The sequence below is a fragment of the Pseudophryne corroboree genome, chromosome 5 (assembly GCF_028390025.1).
Source record: "Pseudophryne corroboree isolate aPseCor3 chromosome 5, aPseCor3.hap2, whole genome shotgun sequence".
Taxonomy (NCBI): domain Eukaryota; kingdom Metazoa; phylum Chordata; class Amphibia; order Anura; family Myobatrachidae; genus Pseudophryne; species Pseudophryne corroboree.
The window spans coordinates 248,725,018-248,742,345 of NC_086448.1; the positions used below are offsets into that span (position 1 = coordinate 248,725,018).

The window sequence follows — 17,328 nt, forward strand, 5'->3', positions numbered from 1 at the left end:
TCCAAGATAGAGATAGAGCATAAACCCGTCCTGCAAGCAGATGGCAACCAGGATTGGCTCATTAAGCTGCAAAAACAATGCGAAGACTACAGGAGAGACTTAATTAAATTTAAACGCAATAAACAACAAATAGTCAGAGAAGACTACGACTTGAACAAAGTATACAGATGGCTGATGGGAGGCGAGGGAGGACAAAACACCACCTATAACGCTAGGGGCCGACAAGGCTGGAGAAGACGGCGGGAGCAAAAATCCTTTACTGCCGGTACCTCAAACAGTGACAGCGAAAGCGTCTTTCTGGACTCGGATGGGTCAGCCAGGGCACAACCGGTCCCTTTAGGGACACCAGCGGTCGCCCCGGCAGAACAAGGCAGAAGAGGGCGCCCACCCGCAGGGGCAAGCAATGTGCGCGAATTAAAAGCGCGAGCAGTCAAAAAGAATCCCTAATCTTCAACCTTTCCAGCAGATCCTTCTCGGATATAGAACTGAGAGTTCTGGAGAAGGGTCTCTCCTTCGTACCCACCAACCCATTTAATAGATTCCAGTGGCAAATCGACCTACACCGCTTCTCAAGGAAGTTGAGATTGCAGGAATACTTTCAAAATTCTAATCTTCAAGATCCCCCAGATGTCTCCTTCTGCGAAAGATTCTACCAGACCCGACATAAATCATCTTTTGATCCCCCTTCATCCAACTCGTCTATACAAGCATTCACCAGACTACTGGATGATTCAGTCGCCAAATATACCGCGGCGACACCTACCATACATCGGAATCTGTCCAGGGCGGAGCAAGTAGCCCTTAAGCAACTGGGAGCATACCGGGATGTAATTTTCCGGCCAGCGGACAAGGGAGGGGGTTTAGTCATCCTTAACCAAGCGGTTATACCGTTTGTGAACCAGTTCAACACAGCAAGCCCAGTCATACAGAGAGCGACCAGAGCTTTATGGCCCACACCCTCTCTGCGCATGTTATATCTGCCCCCCCTGCAGTGCACATGGTTTTGCCCAACTGCTAACCAAATTCCTGCTGCGATCAACTTGGAATTACCCCCATAGAGAGAGAGAGAGAGCTAACACCCCAGCATCCTCCAACATGAAACTACTAGGATCATCATACCACCAGGAATCTTTTGTAATCATGTCATCATTAAGTCAGGGTCAACATGATGAATGTCGACATACTAAGCATGTCACCATTATGGCCATGTAGACATGATGAATGTCAACATAATATACCCAACCCCATATTAAGTAAGTTTTTACAGCACATATTCTGCAACACTTTACGGACATTATTTGATCACACACATCACATATACACACAGATATACAGTACACTAGGGTTCGTTTTTGTTGTCAAAATCCAGTTAACCTACCAGTATATTTTTAGGTTGTGGTAGGTAACCGGAGCACCTGGAGGAAACACACAGACACAAGGAGAGCAAGCAGACTTCACACTGATAGGGACTTGTTGGGACTCACACCCAAGACCTCAGTTCTGTGGGACAGTAATGCTGACCACTGCGCCAGCTGTAGCTCATTTCTCACATTCAGTAAGGCTTCAGCAGCCATATATAAGCTACAAGGTACAGGAATTTTTTATTTCTCCTTCCCAATTCCGATGTGATTTTCCTATGTCTCATTGCTGCTCTGACAGTTGCATGTAGAATTGATGGGCTGTTTTAATGGGAGGGGAAGGTGCCTGGTGTGTCTGGAAATGCTACCCATGCATATACCTTGTCCTGATTCCCCAACTTGGACAGGTTTGAGCATTGCCCTAGTGACTATTAGAAACATTCTTTTTTTGCAGTCTGTCTTCTAACCTATGGCTGTATATTTACCTGTGATTAGTGAGGGTAGCTGTACAATGTGACCTATTACTGATCCCCAAACACACTTGTACAGCTGGGGCTTAGATTATTTGAATGTCACTACTGTGCTTGTTGGACTCAAGGTTGAGCATCTTGCAATGATTGATTTTAAAATGTCAAATGAATGTAATATGCTTATAACAGAACTCTAGCATTATAGTGGTAGCAGGGGTTTGGCTAGAGTTCCTATGCCAGTTATGGGAATGATGGAGCGACATATCTGATACACACAGTGCGGCTCATAAAGAGTAGCAATACATAACTTGTTTTGTGTAAAATATATATTTCTGTGCTATTTATGTACATCTAAAATGTGCACGCCTACACCTATACATTGCTGGCATGCATCCATTTATGCCCGGAGAGGCTACACATAGCCTGAAGGGGCATAGGAAGGTAAGGATGGGTTCATATAATTCCCACATAATTAGCCCAGATCAGGTCAGCTGGTACAGCTTTTTGGTGGCGTATTCCAATCTGCAGTATCTAACCCCTTGTGATTGGCTGATTGCATATTGATCCATCGAGTACTTATATCATAGCTGTCTATTACCATGTTCCATTTAGACTACTGCAAGGAAAGAAGACTTCTGTTGGATTTAAAAGGGGAAAACAACTAATGTGGAGATGTTTGTACATAATACATTTCATGTGGAAAATGTGACTTTGCATTTATTAGTAACTGTGAAGACACTATTCTCTCTTGTGTATATTACACTTTATTACGTTATTATATTGTGTTCAAAGTTCAAACAGTGTAATGAGCCTTTTGCATTTATTAGTAACACATCTGTGTGCTATTGTGGGGGGGTAAGTATAGACACTCATGCTGAGATGTGCCTGACTCCACCTATAGATGTAAGTGTGCATTTATTACCAGTGTCTTTATGCGTACGTTCGGTGCACAAATGCTGTATGAGTGATAGTGCATAGGGAGTCTGGAATTAGGCTGCTCACATCCTCCATTCTGGTATGTTTAGGGCCTGCGCTACGTCTCAAATGACCTTGCTTCAATGGCTAGCACGGCATGCTGAAACTTGTAGTTCCATAAAAGTTGTGACACCAAGGGCTACCTATCCAAGTCAGGACAATTATGGGAACGACATGAGCATTGTTTTGATGTGGAAGTTTCTGAGCTGTGGGTATTTTCCCCAGCGGGTTCGGAATCCAGACTCCGCTGGTTTTATTGTGCAAAATAGAACTCTCTATACAAGTGAAATCATCCTGCCCAGACGTATATGTAGGTGATGTAAAAGATTTCCCATGTAAGTAGCTCATACATGACATGAACAACTACTGAAGTGTCACTAGCTGCAACACAGTCTCCGAAAAATTATAATGAACCCAAACATCTGTGTGTTATTTCCTAATGCCCTGAAATTACGCATCATATTATCTGGAATATACTGTAGGTCTCCTTCCTCCCCCCCCTTGGCCTGTCTTCTAGGTATTGTCATTACATTTGCATTTTGTGTGGGATACCTTTGCATTATGTTTAATAGAATATGTGTCAAACTCAATGGCATGATAAAGTAATCTCATATAATACTGATGAATATTTTGTTCACACTTGCTGCTTCCATGCAATGTCTTTTTTTCCAGATGGATAAACTATTGCCAAATGATTTCCTGCTGTAGGCTCTGCATAGTGTGTCTCTTTACCATGCACTATTTCTATGGACTGGATAAACTGGCTATTAAATTTAATTACAGCCCGAATGACTGCACATCTTGATTTTTCTTTCCCTTCCCTGATCTCATTTCCTCTTGATGGGCTGCATTTTGCCCAGGTCTTTCAGGATTAAATAAAATAAATCTGAAAAATGTACAGGCTTGCTTACTGGGAGGAATGTCTAAAAGGGCACAGAGATGGCTGTTAACCTGCTACCCTCACTCTCTAGAAAAAGCGTTTCGCCATCCTGCGCTTTGCATTGATAAATCTTGTGACAGAGGAGTCCTTAACCTGCACACTCTCATCACAAAGCTGTGATTTTTATCAGCTGCCATGGCCGATATTATATGATGGAAATGACAGCTTTATTCTCAGCAACAAAGAGAAAGTAATTGTTAGTGAAGCTGTTGCAATACATCTGTCTTGCACTGATCTTGACATGGCAAGACCTCTAACAGCTACACGTAGGCGAGTTTATACCTAGTACCATCATAATCATAATTGGCCCAATATCTAAGCACTTAGTCACACAGATAGATGGTTCCTCTGCTGTGCAAGTGATCCAGCCAGCTCCTGCTAACTGCTATCTCACCTTGCGTTTCAGGTTCTTGTTATTGTTAGTAAGGCATATTAAATAACATGGTGTAAATGGGCTATAGCCCAAGCAACCAGACTTGTCACTATTGTCTTGGTATTCCCACATTATTTGTATATATGTAGAGATGATTACTTTTCTCTTATAAATGGTTAATTATTTATCTATTTACTGCAAGTTAAAATAAGTGTTTGTTAGTTTCCAGAAGGTCGAGGGGGGTACCCAAAAGAAACAGGAATTGTGTTCTAGAGGGCTTGGCACTTGTGGTACAGGCTGCCATCGCTAGGTGAATTTTTCCGAAAACCTTTCTGAGCCAGTATCATAGAATTTGTCGGCAGATAAGAACCACTTGGCCCATCTAGTCTGACCCTTTTTTTTTTACATTATTTTTATCTCTAACCTTATTTGATCCTTATTTCTTTGTAAGAATATCCTTATCCCATGCATGTTTAAATTGCTCTACTGTCTTAGCCTCTACCACCTCTGATGGTAGGCTATTCCACTTGTCCACTACCCTTTCTGTGAAGTAATTTTTCCGCAAATTTCCCCTGAACCTCCCACCCTCCAGTCTCAGTGCATGTCCTCGTGTCCTATTGCTTCTCTTCATATGGAGAATGTTTCCCTCCTGGACTTTGTTAAAACCCTTGATATATTTGAAAGTTTCTATCATGTCCCCCCTTTCCCTTATCTGCTCCAAACTATACATATTGAGATTTCTTAGTCTTTCTGGGTATGTTTTGTGATGTAGGCCATGCACCATTTTAGTTGCCCTTCTTTGTACAGTTTCTAATGTATTAATATCCTTTTGAAGATGTGGCCTCCAGAATTAAACATATGGCCTCCAGAATTGAACACAGTATCCCCGCTGACCCTGCGGGGGAAGGTAGCGTTCGACTGCAGTGATTTTTTTTTTTCCAACGAGTTATTCACTCTTTCACTTATTTTTAATTAAGTCAGATGTGAAAACGGTTCACTATTCGGCAACAAGCTGAAATGATTATACCACACCCGTCAGCAGAAACAGAACAGGTGTGGAAGGGGGTGAAAAGAACTGAATACCTCCCTATAGTTGTCGCGGACACCCACGAGTGGGATTAGCCTCTATGAGCCGGGATTATGGCTGTCGGTATTGTCAGCAGTCGGGATTCCAACGTCGGTATCCTAACCGCCGGGATCCCGACAAATTAACTGCATCCCGTGAAAACAATGCTCATATGTTTATTTGATGCGAGAGGGATTGTGTACCCTAGAGTCAAACTGTCAACGAAAGTCTTTATTTGGAAGATTTGAAAAGGTTGCATCACGAATTGAAGAAAAAAACGTCCTGATTTGTGGCGAACCGGTGACTGGTTCTTCCATCATGACAACGCTGCTGCCCACGCAGCTCTGAGTGTTAAGGAATTTTTCACCAAAAATTACATGACACCTTTGCCTTGCCCACCGTATTCACCCGTTCCCGCCCCATGCAACTTTTTTTATTTCCTCGAATGAAAAGAGGTGAAAAAAAACAAACAAAAAAAAAACAAACGCCAAAAGTACTGAAAGGCATTAACAAAGATGAGTTTAAAAAAATGTTTTGAGCAATGGAAAAAAAAGTTTGGACAAATGTTGATTCAAGTGGAGAGTACTTTGAGGGTGATTGAAGTTTCAAAATGTACAAATAATGAATTAATTAATCAATCAATCAATCAATCATTCATTCCTATTTTTTAGGGTACCCCTATACCAAAGCGAGGTGTGATATGTTCTGCTACATGTTGTACAATCTGTGGACATAGCATTCATACATAGAGTGAAAGGAGACATTAAGCTATTTTTACTCTTATGTGATGTAAAAATATCAACATCTTTCATGAAATTCATTAATAGTTGTGCAAAACTGCAACCAAATTATTTATTTATTTATTTATTTATTCAGTTAGTTGAATAGTAAAAAAAAAACGACGTTTAAAAACCACTGGATGTTAGGTTTTAATTTTCTTGGCACTATAATAAATTGAGAATTTATGGAATCATCATTGTTCTTCCCTTAGTGAATATAGCATTCACAACTGCCATTAATCTTCTTTCTGCAAACTACTTACTTTGTATTCTTATTTGACTACTTTTATATCATTGCATTTTTTTTTTTTTTTTTTTGCAATAGGATTCTGTCTTTCACAGTTCTCTATTCAGCATAGCAATCACTCTTCTGTCATAACTGACTGACTTCATAACAGCTGGGAATGACCCAACTTCAACTGCCCCAAACCTCACCCTGTGCCTCTTTGTTCCCTTTGAAAGGTTTTTATGAGGTGGCTATATATGTGTGGTACATGGTCTCTTGCTGGATCTGATGTAGCAAAAATTGGCTATATACAAGAAAAAGCCTATGGAGTTTCTCTCTAAGCTATAATGTAACAAAAGCATTGGGGGGTCACCAGTTGGGCTTCTCTGTTGCAGATTCTAGTTCTCTGCTTTCGGTATCCGGTCATTAGGTCGACCACTATTGGTTGACATGCTTTAAGTCGACATGGTCAATTGGTCAACATAGTCATTAGGTCGACATGGCAAATGTGGACCCGTGAACAAGGTCGACATGAGTTTTTTTGGAAAAAATAATATTTTAAACGTTTTCATACTTTACGATCCGCGTGGACTACGATTGGGAATAGTAACCTGTGAGGCACCTTGCCCAAAGCATGGTGAGCGAAGCGAATCATGTGAGTGGACGCAGAGCACTAATTGGGGTTCCTAGTCACTTTACGATGAAAACAACACCAAAAAAACGCCAAAACCTCATGTCGACCCTTTTTAAATGTTGACCTTTTCCACGTCGACCTAAAGAACATGTCGACCTTTTCCAGGTTTCGACCTAGTCACTGTTGACCAATAGTGGTCGACCTACTTAGTGTTGATCCAATGATCCACACCCCTCCTTTCTCTGTCTTACTTTGCTTGTTTCTGTTACATACTGGATGTGTCTTTTGTTACACAGCTTCCAGAAATATCATAAGAATTTTACTAAAAGCGGTATAGCTAAAAGAAAAAGCTAATTATTCTACAAATGCTTTAATCCTCATCTATAAATTCCCCCAAAATTAAATATATATATATATATATATATATATTATTATTATTATTATTATTATTATTATTATTAATAATAATAATAATAATAACAACATTTATGTATAGAGCGCCAGATGGTATCCACAGTTTGGGGGAGTATAGGGTTGGATAGAGACTCCCTGTGGCTTTGCTAGTAATAATGAATGGCACAGATGCGCGAGTAGGGAACAAACAGCCTCATTGGGCGTCTACCCATATAGGGGGTGAACAGACAGTATCAGAGTAGCTGGTGGGAGATGTACAGGCAGAAAAACAAACGCGCACTGGTAACAGGATATACTGTAGTGCTAGGAGGAAAGACTGAAAGAAGAGGGCCCTGCCTGTGAGAGCTTACAGTCTAAGAAATAAGGATGGATATCATAAATCCCTAACTATAAAAGTTGTCTGCCACTAATGTCTCTCTGTCTGTTGTGTATAAATACCAGGATGCCCAACCAAGTTCTGACAGGCACTGGTAAATCCTGCAAAAGTTGTATAGCCACAGGTTGTCTGCGCATGCTGGCTGTAAGAGGTCTACTGCAGTAATAAAGCCATAAGCCCCCCACACACACCAGAAAGACCATCTGGCCGACACGCACGATATAGATATATCGGACTGATATATCGTTAGTGAAAGTGCAAATTGTTTGCATTTCACTAATGATGACGATCTGATGCCCAGTCCCGCGGGTCGTATGCTGGATCCTCTGATCTCATGTGCTGCACATATGATCAGGTGATCTAGGTAGCGGTGATTCACAGGTCGTACAATAGATTGTTAGTTACTTTTTCTGACCTAGCTATATCGTAGTCCTGGAGATACCTGGGAGGTGTCGGGAGAACTGCGGGGGAAATCGTAAGGATGACTAATCATCCTAATGTATGGCCACCTAACCAGTACAAAACGTAACCTTACATAAAGTAACGGAAGTGGCCACTACTAAATAAATTGCAGGCGTCTCTATAGGGGTGGTCTTCAGTATGCCGACTGACGGGATCCCGGCGCACAGTATACCGGCGCCGGGATCCCGACAGCCGGCATACCGACACTTATTCTCCCTCGTGGGGGTCCACGACCCCCCTGGAGGGAGAATAAAATAGTGTGGCGCGCGTAGCGCGCCACCGTGCCCGTAGCGTGGCGAGTGCAGCGAGCCCGCAAGGGGCTCATTTGCGCTCGCCACACTGTCGGTAAGCCGGCGGTCGGGCTCCCGGCGCCGGTATGCTGGTCGCCGGGAGCCCGACCGCCGGCATATCATAGTGAACCCCTCTATAGTCACCATAGATCACAACACCAGACACTATCACTGGTACTCAGTCAGTGAGCTTGAAAACCCCAGCTGTCACTACCGTATGGGCCAACATCAGCTAGTTACATGGTAGAGATTCAAGGTCAGTAAGGTAAATACTACAGTGCGGGTGAGAAATACCCAGTGTGGCCTAGACCCCATACACATAGCAATGCCCCCATCCTGCATATTTTAGGCATTTTCCAAGAATGAACATGTTCAGGCTGTGAATGATCATCGTTTGGTGCATACACTGAATGATAATGGTTCATACCAGTAATTTAGTCGTCTAGTCTACATGATTATAGTGCAGTGTATGGACAGCTTTAGTTTGAGAAATTGGACATGTGTAACAGGTAAATGCACCAAGCATCGTTGTCATCTGATATTTCACCAACAGGTAGACAAAAATATATCCTGATGCCAACAGTGACTGTATGACAGCTTAGTCTTGTGGTATCCCTGTTCCAAATCCACAATATATAGGAGCAGCTGTAGAAGAAAAAAGTTTTATTGAAAAGTTTGTACAAAGTACACTGAATAAATGGAGTCTGATACAATAGATACAATAGTGTATTGATTAGCAACAGTGACATTTAGATATGTAGATATATGTGTCTGCTGAATTCATAACCAAATATGCTCATCATATACTAGGGATAGTGCTTTAACAAGAAACCAATATCATGATGCACAAATGTTGAATAACATACACCCTTATGAACTAATCCGCAATAAAGTACTTGCATATCAATATTATTACTTCGCACCACACAATACCATGGTAATCCCGGATGCCTCCAGTGATTGGTAGTCCTACATGAGTATCCGCCCATGTTTTGTATTGTATGAATCTGTACAACAACACCACCCCCAGCCCTCATCCTTACTAATGACCGCTACACCTACCCCATGTTTGGTGCATAAGATGCATCTGAAAATGGTGTACACTATGCATATACGCATCTCTGACTGCATGTCCAAAGGACGCTATTTCAATGCGCCATTGCTATCCAGTAATGCCTATTAAGCCATTGGTGAAAAGCAAACGAGATATGTACCACTCAGAATTGATTAAAGCTGCTCTCTGTTAGGTATGCCAGCTGCAGTGTATGCTGAAATCGTGACACGCAGCCAAGCGGACTAATAAGTAACTCAGAATTAGTCATTTTGTGTGGTGACATTATGGCCAAATTCTCCAAAGGAACAAGTCATACCTACCCTCTGTCCCACTTTTCAGGCACTGTCCTGCAGACCCACCCACTGTCTGCAGTGATTCGCAGAGGGGAAGACACTGGAAGAGCAGGTTGGGGTGCGACAATAAGTACTAGAAGTGAAAATGTCTGCATAACAAATACATGAAAATAAAAGCTTTCCTGCAGTCCTGAAGTCCTTATACTTTATCTTTTATCAGACAGAAATTTTGGTATTATCTCATAAAGTAAACCAGACAAAGAGACATCATAGAGTAGTATTTTATAGCATTCCCATTTTAGCTAAATGACACATCATGCATATAAATCAAACAAAACAGGTTTATCTGTAGATCCTGGTAAACTAAGTCCACAACATCTGCAAGGTTCAAACATAGGCCCAAATGTCTTAAGCCTTAATAAGTGATAAAGTATCAACCAACCAGTTCCTGTCATGGTTCAAACACACCCTGTAACATGGCAGTTAGCTGATTGGCTGGTACTTTATCACTCTTTATCACTCTCCACTTTATCACTTTTTAAGGCTTCATACAGTTGGGCCCCAGGGCCTTATTCAGGTTTGTTATCAAGCCTAAATAGCAAGCAACTGGGCCAAACCATGTGACACTGCAGGTGGGGCAGATGTAATATGTGCAGAGAGATTTAGACTTGGGTGGGGTTTGTTCAAACTGAAATCTTAATTGCAGTGTAAAAATTAAGCAGCCAGTTTTTACCATGCACAGAAATCATATAACCCACCCAAATCTAAATATCTGTGCACGTTACATCTGCCCCACCTGCAGTGCAGCATGGTTTTACCCAATTGTTGCTTTTTTGGTTTGCTAACAAATCTGAATAACCCCCATAATCCTGACAAATTTCTGTATATTTTAATGTACAATTGCTATTTGTCCAACAACCCCTGTACATTATACCAAACAAATAAAAAAAAAAAAACACTTTTCCAAAAATCTTTAATTGAATAAAAATATATATATTTCCCCCCCCTTTCTTGCTCCATTATAATCCAAGTGAAGAATTAAATCTTCATTCTTGTTCATTATTATCCAGTTGGGAAGACCCCTTCAAAAACAGAAACAGACCCCACAAGAAAAGGCCCACCCACAAACTATAAACTGCCAATGCAAAATGACTGTAACCGGGAGTCCACTTTACAGTCAGCCAATCACAAGCGGATAGAGAGCTCCATCTTTAATTATTAAGCAGGAGGAGATGGAGAGTTTTCATATATTAGGAGTAAAGTACAAAAGATCAGGACAGGAAAAAGAAAGATTTTATTTTTAATTTGGACTATTAAAAAGTATTTTCTTATTTAATGAAGTGGTGAGTGAACGTTTTGGGAAGTCTGGGATATTACTGCATTATGGGGAGATCGTCCTGACTCCTGGGAGAGCAGGGAATCCTAAAAGATCCCACTCATTTCCTTAGGGAAATTAGTGAGGTTTCATGATACGATTCACTGTGGCTCGCATCATCAATCATGTCCCCTTTCCCCATGTAGTGAAGCTTCAATTTGCAGCAATGTGTCTCACATGGTAGGGCACATGCCACTTGGAACTCCGGTCTGGAATCTCCCAGAGGGGCGGGTCCCAAAAGTTGTCAAGTAGGGTTACCAGCCTGAGCTGGATTTCACTATGGCAGAGAAAACATCCATGTTCGTGGTCTGACTGTTGTAATGGAAACAAGTCTAGCGCTGGGGCAGGTTGAGAATTCAAAGAGGTGGGTCTCATAAAAGCATCAGATGTAATCATTTGTAAAAATAAAAATTGCACCTAGAATTATGAATTTAGAATACGTTCTGTATGTGCAATATATGCATTAACCCAGTACTGTGCATTAGCAGCTGATGGTCAATAGCTACTATCAGTTATGGTCATTTTCTAGCTTGGCACTCCTACAAATGGTCAATCCTGGCAACACTGAAATATGTTTCTGTCACTAACTAACATTATGAAATGATTGAACATTTCTTTATGACACTGTTGGCATTATTGCACATCGTTATGAATGCTGTGGTCGACATATAGTTATTTAAATGTTAAGACTGACATTTCTATTGAGCAGAGCATTTGGGCTAATGCTGTTCTTTGTGTCCCGCAGAATTCCAGCGCTGATCACCGTGTGCGGCTAGACCTTGGGCTGTGGGACAAATTTAGCGAACTTGCAACAAAGTGCATTATTAAAATAGTGGAATTTGCAAAGCGATTACCCGGATTTACCAGTTTGACCATTGCAGATCAGATCACTCTACTAAAAGCAGCATGTCTGGATATTTTGGTGCGTATTAATGTTTTTTTCTACTTTTGCTAAATTTCAGTGGCCATTGATCTTTTATTCTGCAGAAGGATTTTAAGACATATAGCAGTATTTCTTTTTTTTGACTATCTGCTTGTGTAATATATCTTCCAGAGTGTTCACTAGTGAGTGGAAAGTGGACATTTCTAAAATAATGTGTATAATTCTAATAAGCCAATTTATCAAGTTGTGGAAAGCCTTATCTCCAGCAAAAAAAAAAGGTGTTTTGAGACTGGGCTTCTCCATATTTATTAAGGGCTACTCTCCAACGATGGATCCCTTATGCAAAGCATGGGAAAAACTATTTAGGATTTTGGCAATACATGCACTGCCGCAATCTTTTCTCTATGGCGGAATAGTGATAGCAGAGGATACTCTTAGTAAAACATGCTTTCTTTATATATTTATAGAAATAAAGCATTTTCTATACAGAATTGGGAAATTTGTTTATAAATAAATATACTGTAACAAGATTGTTCTTACAGCTGGTGACTGGTATCGCCAGCGGCTCAGTATAACTCAGCTGTCCTGGCGATATTTATTCATACATTACAGCGATAACTGAATTTAAAAAAAAATCTGTATTATTGTCGCATATTAATAAATAGGGGTCAAACAGTGAAAAAAAGAAAAGGTTCCCACCATTCTGTAAGCATTTCTACATTATTGTATTAAGTGTTGGTAGAACTATGGCCCACACTTTATAAGGACCATGTGCATACTTTATGCAAATGCCTCAACCTCCTTTTTGTTACATTATTATTACTACGTTAGAGCATCTGCAACCCCACATATGTCTGATGAGAAGGTTGGTAACATGGTATACCCCTTTCATGCTGCCAAAAATAACCCAGGCTATTTCATGTGAACGTGCAGCAACCCTGGTTTTTGTGCAGTGTGATAGGGGCCAGGAAAAATAACCCAGGTTGAGCGACCCTGTATTTCAACCCAGGCAGCAACCAGGCTTGAAAATGAGTTCAACCCGGGTTGCTGTGCAATGTGAATAGGACCTCTTCGCACTATAGGAAAACCAGTGATTGGAGATGACCTCCAAGCACTATTCCAAGGCATGTGACCGCTGACATGGCTGACCCGGCAATAAGCTAGCGTGGACACTGTGTTGTACAGGGACGCCACTATATCCACCAGGGCAAGGAGCACAGGTCGGATTTACAAAATTCCGTTTATAAAAGGCTCCACAGTACCCGGTGGTGAAGTCCAGCAGAGGGGATAAGGCGCTGACCTGTAGCCCCTCCCCCTGCTCAGGGCGCCATCAACTGCTGGTGTTCCCACCCTGGAGCTGCAGTTCTCTCTCCCTCACTCCCTGACAGAGATTTTGGCGCCATTACATAGCTGGCTGATCTCCAGGACTGCTGGGCACTGTCTCCTCTGTAAATCCGCCTGTATCATCAGCGCTGTGCATTTACAGACACTTAAGTATTCTACATGTCATTTTAGACAGTGTTAGTTAAGAACAAGTGTACTGCTATCTGAGTATTTAGTACAGGTATTCTGTGATATACATCCAGTATCTACTGTGCATTGTTATATCTGTATACATACATACTTATATGTAGAGATGAGCGGGTTTGGTTCCCTGAGAACCGAACCCTACTGAACTTCACTACCCGAGCCCGGATCCGAGTCCTGCTCGGGTTCTCCCGCCTGACTCGGAAACCAGAATGAGTCAAATCGTCATCATCCCGTCATCAGTGTCCTGCATCAGTTCAGTGGTAGTGTCTTGTGCTGCATCAGTCCAGTCACAGTGGTTGTGTCCTCTGCTGCCATATGTCCAGTGCTGCTGTATAAGTCCAGTCCAGTGGTGCTGTCTTGTGCTGCATCAGTCCAGTGGTGGTGTCTTGTGCTGCATCAGTCCAGTCACAGTGGAGATGTCCTCTGCTGCCATATGTCCAGTGTAGCTGTATAAGTCCAGTCCAGTGGTGCTGTCTTGTGCTGCATCAGTCCAGTGGTGGTGTCTTGTGCTGCATCAGTCCAGTCACAGTGTTGGTGTCCTCTGCTGCCATATGTCCAGTGTAGCTGTATAAGTCCAGTCCAGTGGTGCTGTCTTGTGCTGCATCAGTCCAGTGGTGGTGTCTTGTGCTGCATCAGTCCAGTCACAGTGTTGGTGTCCTCTGCTGCCATATGTCCAGTGTAGCTGTATAAGTCCAGTCCAGTGGTGCTGTCTTGTGCTGCATCAGTCCAGTGGTGGTGTCTTGTGCTGCATCAGTCCAGTCACAGTGGTGGTGTCCTCTGCTGCCTTATGTCCAGTGCTGCTGTAAAAGACTACACTGATCATACAGAAGGAGAGAAGTGATACTGTGCAGGTGTCACATACAGATAGTAGGAACATGTATCTGCAGTATAATAACACTGATCATGCAGAATGAGAGAAGTGATACTGTGCAGGTGTTACATAAAGATAGTAGGAACATGGATCTGCAGTATAATTACACTGATCATACAGAATGAGAGAAGTGATACTGTGCAGCTGTCACATATAGATAGTAGGAATGTGTATTTGCAGTATAATTACACTGATCATACAGAATGAGATAAGTGATACTGTGCAGGTGTCACATACAGATAGTAGTAACATGTATCTGCAGTATAATTACACTGATAATTCAGAATGAGAGAAGTGATACTGTGCAGGTGTCACATACAGATAGTAGTAACATGGATCTGCAGTATAATTACACTGATCATACAGAATGAGATAAGTGATACTGTGCAGGTGTCACATATAGATAGTAGTAACATGTATCTGCAGTATAATTACACTGATCATACAGAATGAGATAAGTGATACTGTGCAGGTGTCACATACAGATAGTAGTAACATGTATCTGCAGTATAATTACACTGATAATTCAGAATGAGATAAGTGATACTGTGCAGGTGTCACATACAGATAGTAGTAACATGTATCTGCAGTATAATTACACTGATAATTCAGAATGAGATAAGTGATACTGTGCAGGTGTCACATACAGATAGTAGGAATGTGTATCTGCAGTATAATTACACTGATAATTCAGAATGAGATAAGTGATACTGTGCAGGTGTCACATATAGATAGTAGGAATGTGTATCTGCAGTATAATTACACTGATAATTCAGAATGAGATAAGTGATACTGTGCAGGTGTCACATACAGATAGTAGTAACATGTATCTGCAGTATAATTACACTGATAATTCAGAATGAGATAAGTGATACTGTGCAGGTGTCACATACAGATAGTAGGAACGTGTATCTGCAGTATAATTACACTGATAATTCAGAATGAGATAAGTGATACTGTGCAGGTGTCACATACAGATAGTAGGAACGTGTATCTGCAGTACCTCATTGCACCTATTTCTTCTTTGCATGATGTGCTATTTGGGGACTAGTTTTTTTTAAGTGCCATCCTGTCTGCAATTGCAGTGCCACTCCTATATGGGCCAGGTGTTTGTGCCGCACACTTGTGTCGCTTAGTTTAGTCATCCAGCCACCTCATTGCACCTCTTTTTCTTTTTTGCATGATGTGCTGTTTGGGACCTAGTTTTTAAATCTGCCATCCTGTCTGCCACTGCAGTGCCGCTCCTAGATGGGCCAGGTGCTTGTGCCGCCCACTTGTGTCGCTTAGCTTAGTCACACAGCTACCTCGGTGCAACCTTTTGGCCTAAAAACAATATTGTGAGGTGTTCAGAATAGACTGGAAATGAGTGGAAATGAATATTATTGAGGTTAATAATACAGTAGGATAAAAATTACCCCCAAATTATGTGATTTTAGCTGCTTTTATGTTTTTTTTTCCAAAAATCATCCAGATCCAAAACCAAAACACGAAAGGGTGGTTTTGGCAAAACCAATCCAGATCCAAAACACGAGCAAGGAACCAGAACCAAAACACAAAACACGAAAAGTGCCCGCCGCACATCTCTACTTATATGTAATTACTAGTCCAGTGCTGTTTTATTATTTATATGTAATAATTCCTGCATTGTACCTGTGACTGAGTGTGCCTATAGCTGCTGTGTGGATTCCATTCTTGTGTATCACACATTTTGCTATCACTATATTCTCTACCTGGGAAACTAGGTGCGTCATGGTCTCATATAATATATAGTGCTACACAGGGTATACTGTTTGTATTTCTCACTGTGTTTTTCAGTCACCCCACACCGCTTAAATCCTCTGTTTGTGCTCTGTATTTACTGTCACAAAAAACAGGGGATTATTTGCTGTTTTTTGTGTTTGTCTGGCTATATTGTACTGTTACGCCCTAAGGCTACATCCCATATAATGTCTGCTACACAGGGCGGGACCTCCGCAGATGCTCCTGCATCATGCAGTGCTGTCGTCATGGATTCACCAGTGGGGGAAGTGGTAGCTGCTGGTTCAGTCACTGGGTGTCATACATCTCCCAGTCCGCCTGCGGCACCTGTGGCCAATCAGGACCCACCTTGGGCAGCTTTTTCAAATATGATGACTACACTTGTAACGCGGGGCCTCCTGTGCCATTACAGCGGATACTCTGTCTACCCAGTTACAGAAATTAAATCAGACTTTGGTTAGACAAAAGTCCAACCCATGCCCCTCTGGGGCCAAGGGGTCATCTAAACGGGCCATTTCTTCCTCACAATCCACTAATATTTCGGATAAGTCTTCCGATGAAGATGGAGAATATACTGATCCGTTAGACACTGATACAGTTGCTTCTGATGAGGAATCTACAACCCAGGTTGATGTTCCTGACCTCGTGGAGGCTATCAAGCTGATTCTCCAGATTGTTGATAACATTGAGCCTCCTGTTATGTCTAAGAAACCGGATAAGTTTAAGCGTCAGAAGGTTACTAAAGTAGTTTTACCACATTCTGACCTATTAATTGACATACGTCAGGAATCCTGGTCATCTCCAGGAAAAATGTTTTCCCTGTCTAAAAGATGCTAGCTCGTTATCCTATCCCTGCGGAGTTGAGTAACAAGTGGGAAACTCCACCGCCGGTGGACTCTCATGTCGCCCGTCTTGTGGTGTCAACTACTCTGCCTGTCACCTCACTGAAGGAACCGACAGATAAGCGCGTGGAGGGATGCCTGAAGTCTATTTACACTCTTACCGGTGCTGTACATAGACCCACTATGGCGGCCTCTTGGGCGGCAAAAGGAATTGAAGCATGGGTTCAGGCAATTGAGGATGAGCTACCTCAAGATTTCTCTGACACTGCCAGACAATATCTGTCGTATATTACCACAGCTTCTCACTATATTCAGGAGGCAGCCTCTGATGCAGGGGTCATGTCGGCCAAGGCATCTAC

General features: G+C 41.9%; 1 protein-coding gene across 10 annotated transcripts in view; it reads left to right on the top strand.

Annotated features, from left to right (window-relative positions):
- Positions 1-17,328, top strand: part of RARB (retinoic acid receptor beta) — a 1,402,065-nt gene that overhangs the window by 1,330,222 nt on the left and 54,515 nt on the right. For 9 of the 10 annotated variants that reach the window (XM_063922228.1, XM_063922231.1, XM_063922227.1 and 6 more), the window contains one exon: positions 11,831-12,007. The exons of the other annotated variant lie outside the window; for it this stretch is intronic. In XM_063922228.1, coding sequence (XP_063778298.1) covers positions 11,831-12,007 — 177 coding nt within the window. The remainder of the gene's footprint in view (positions 1-11,830; positions 12,008-17,328) is intronic. 10 annotated transcript variants of the gene reach the window in all.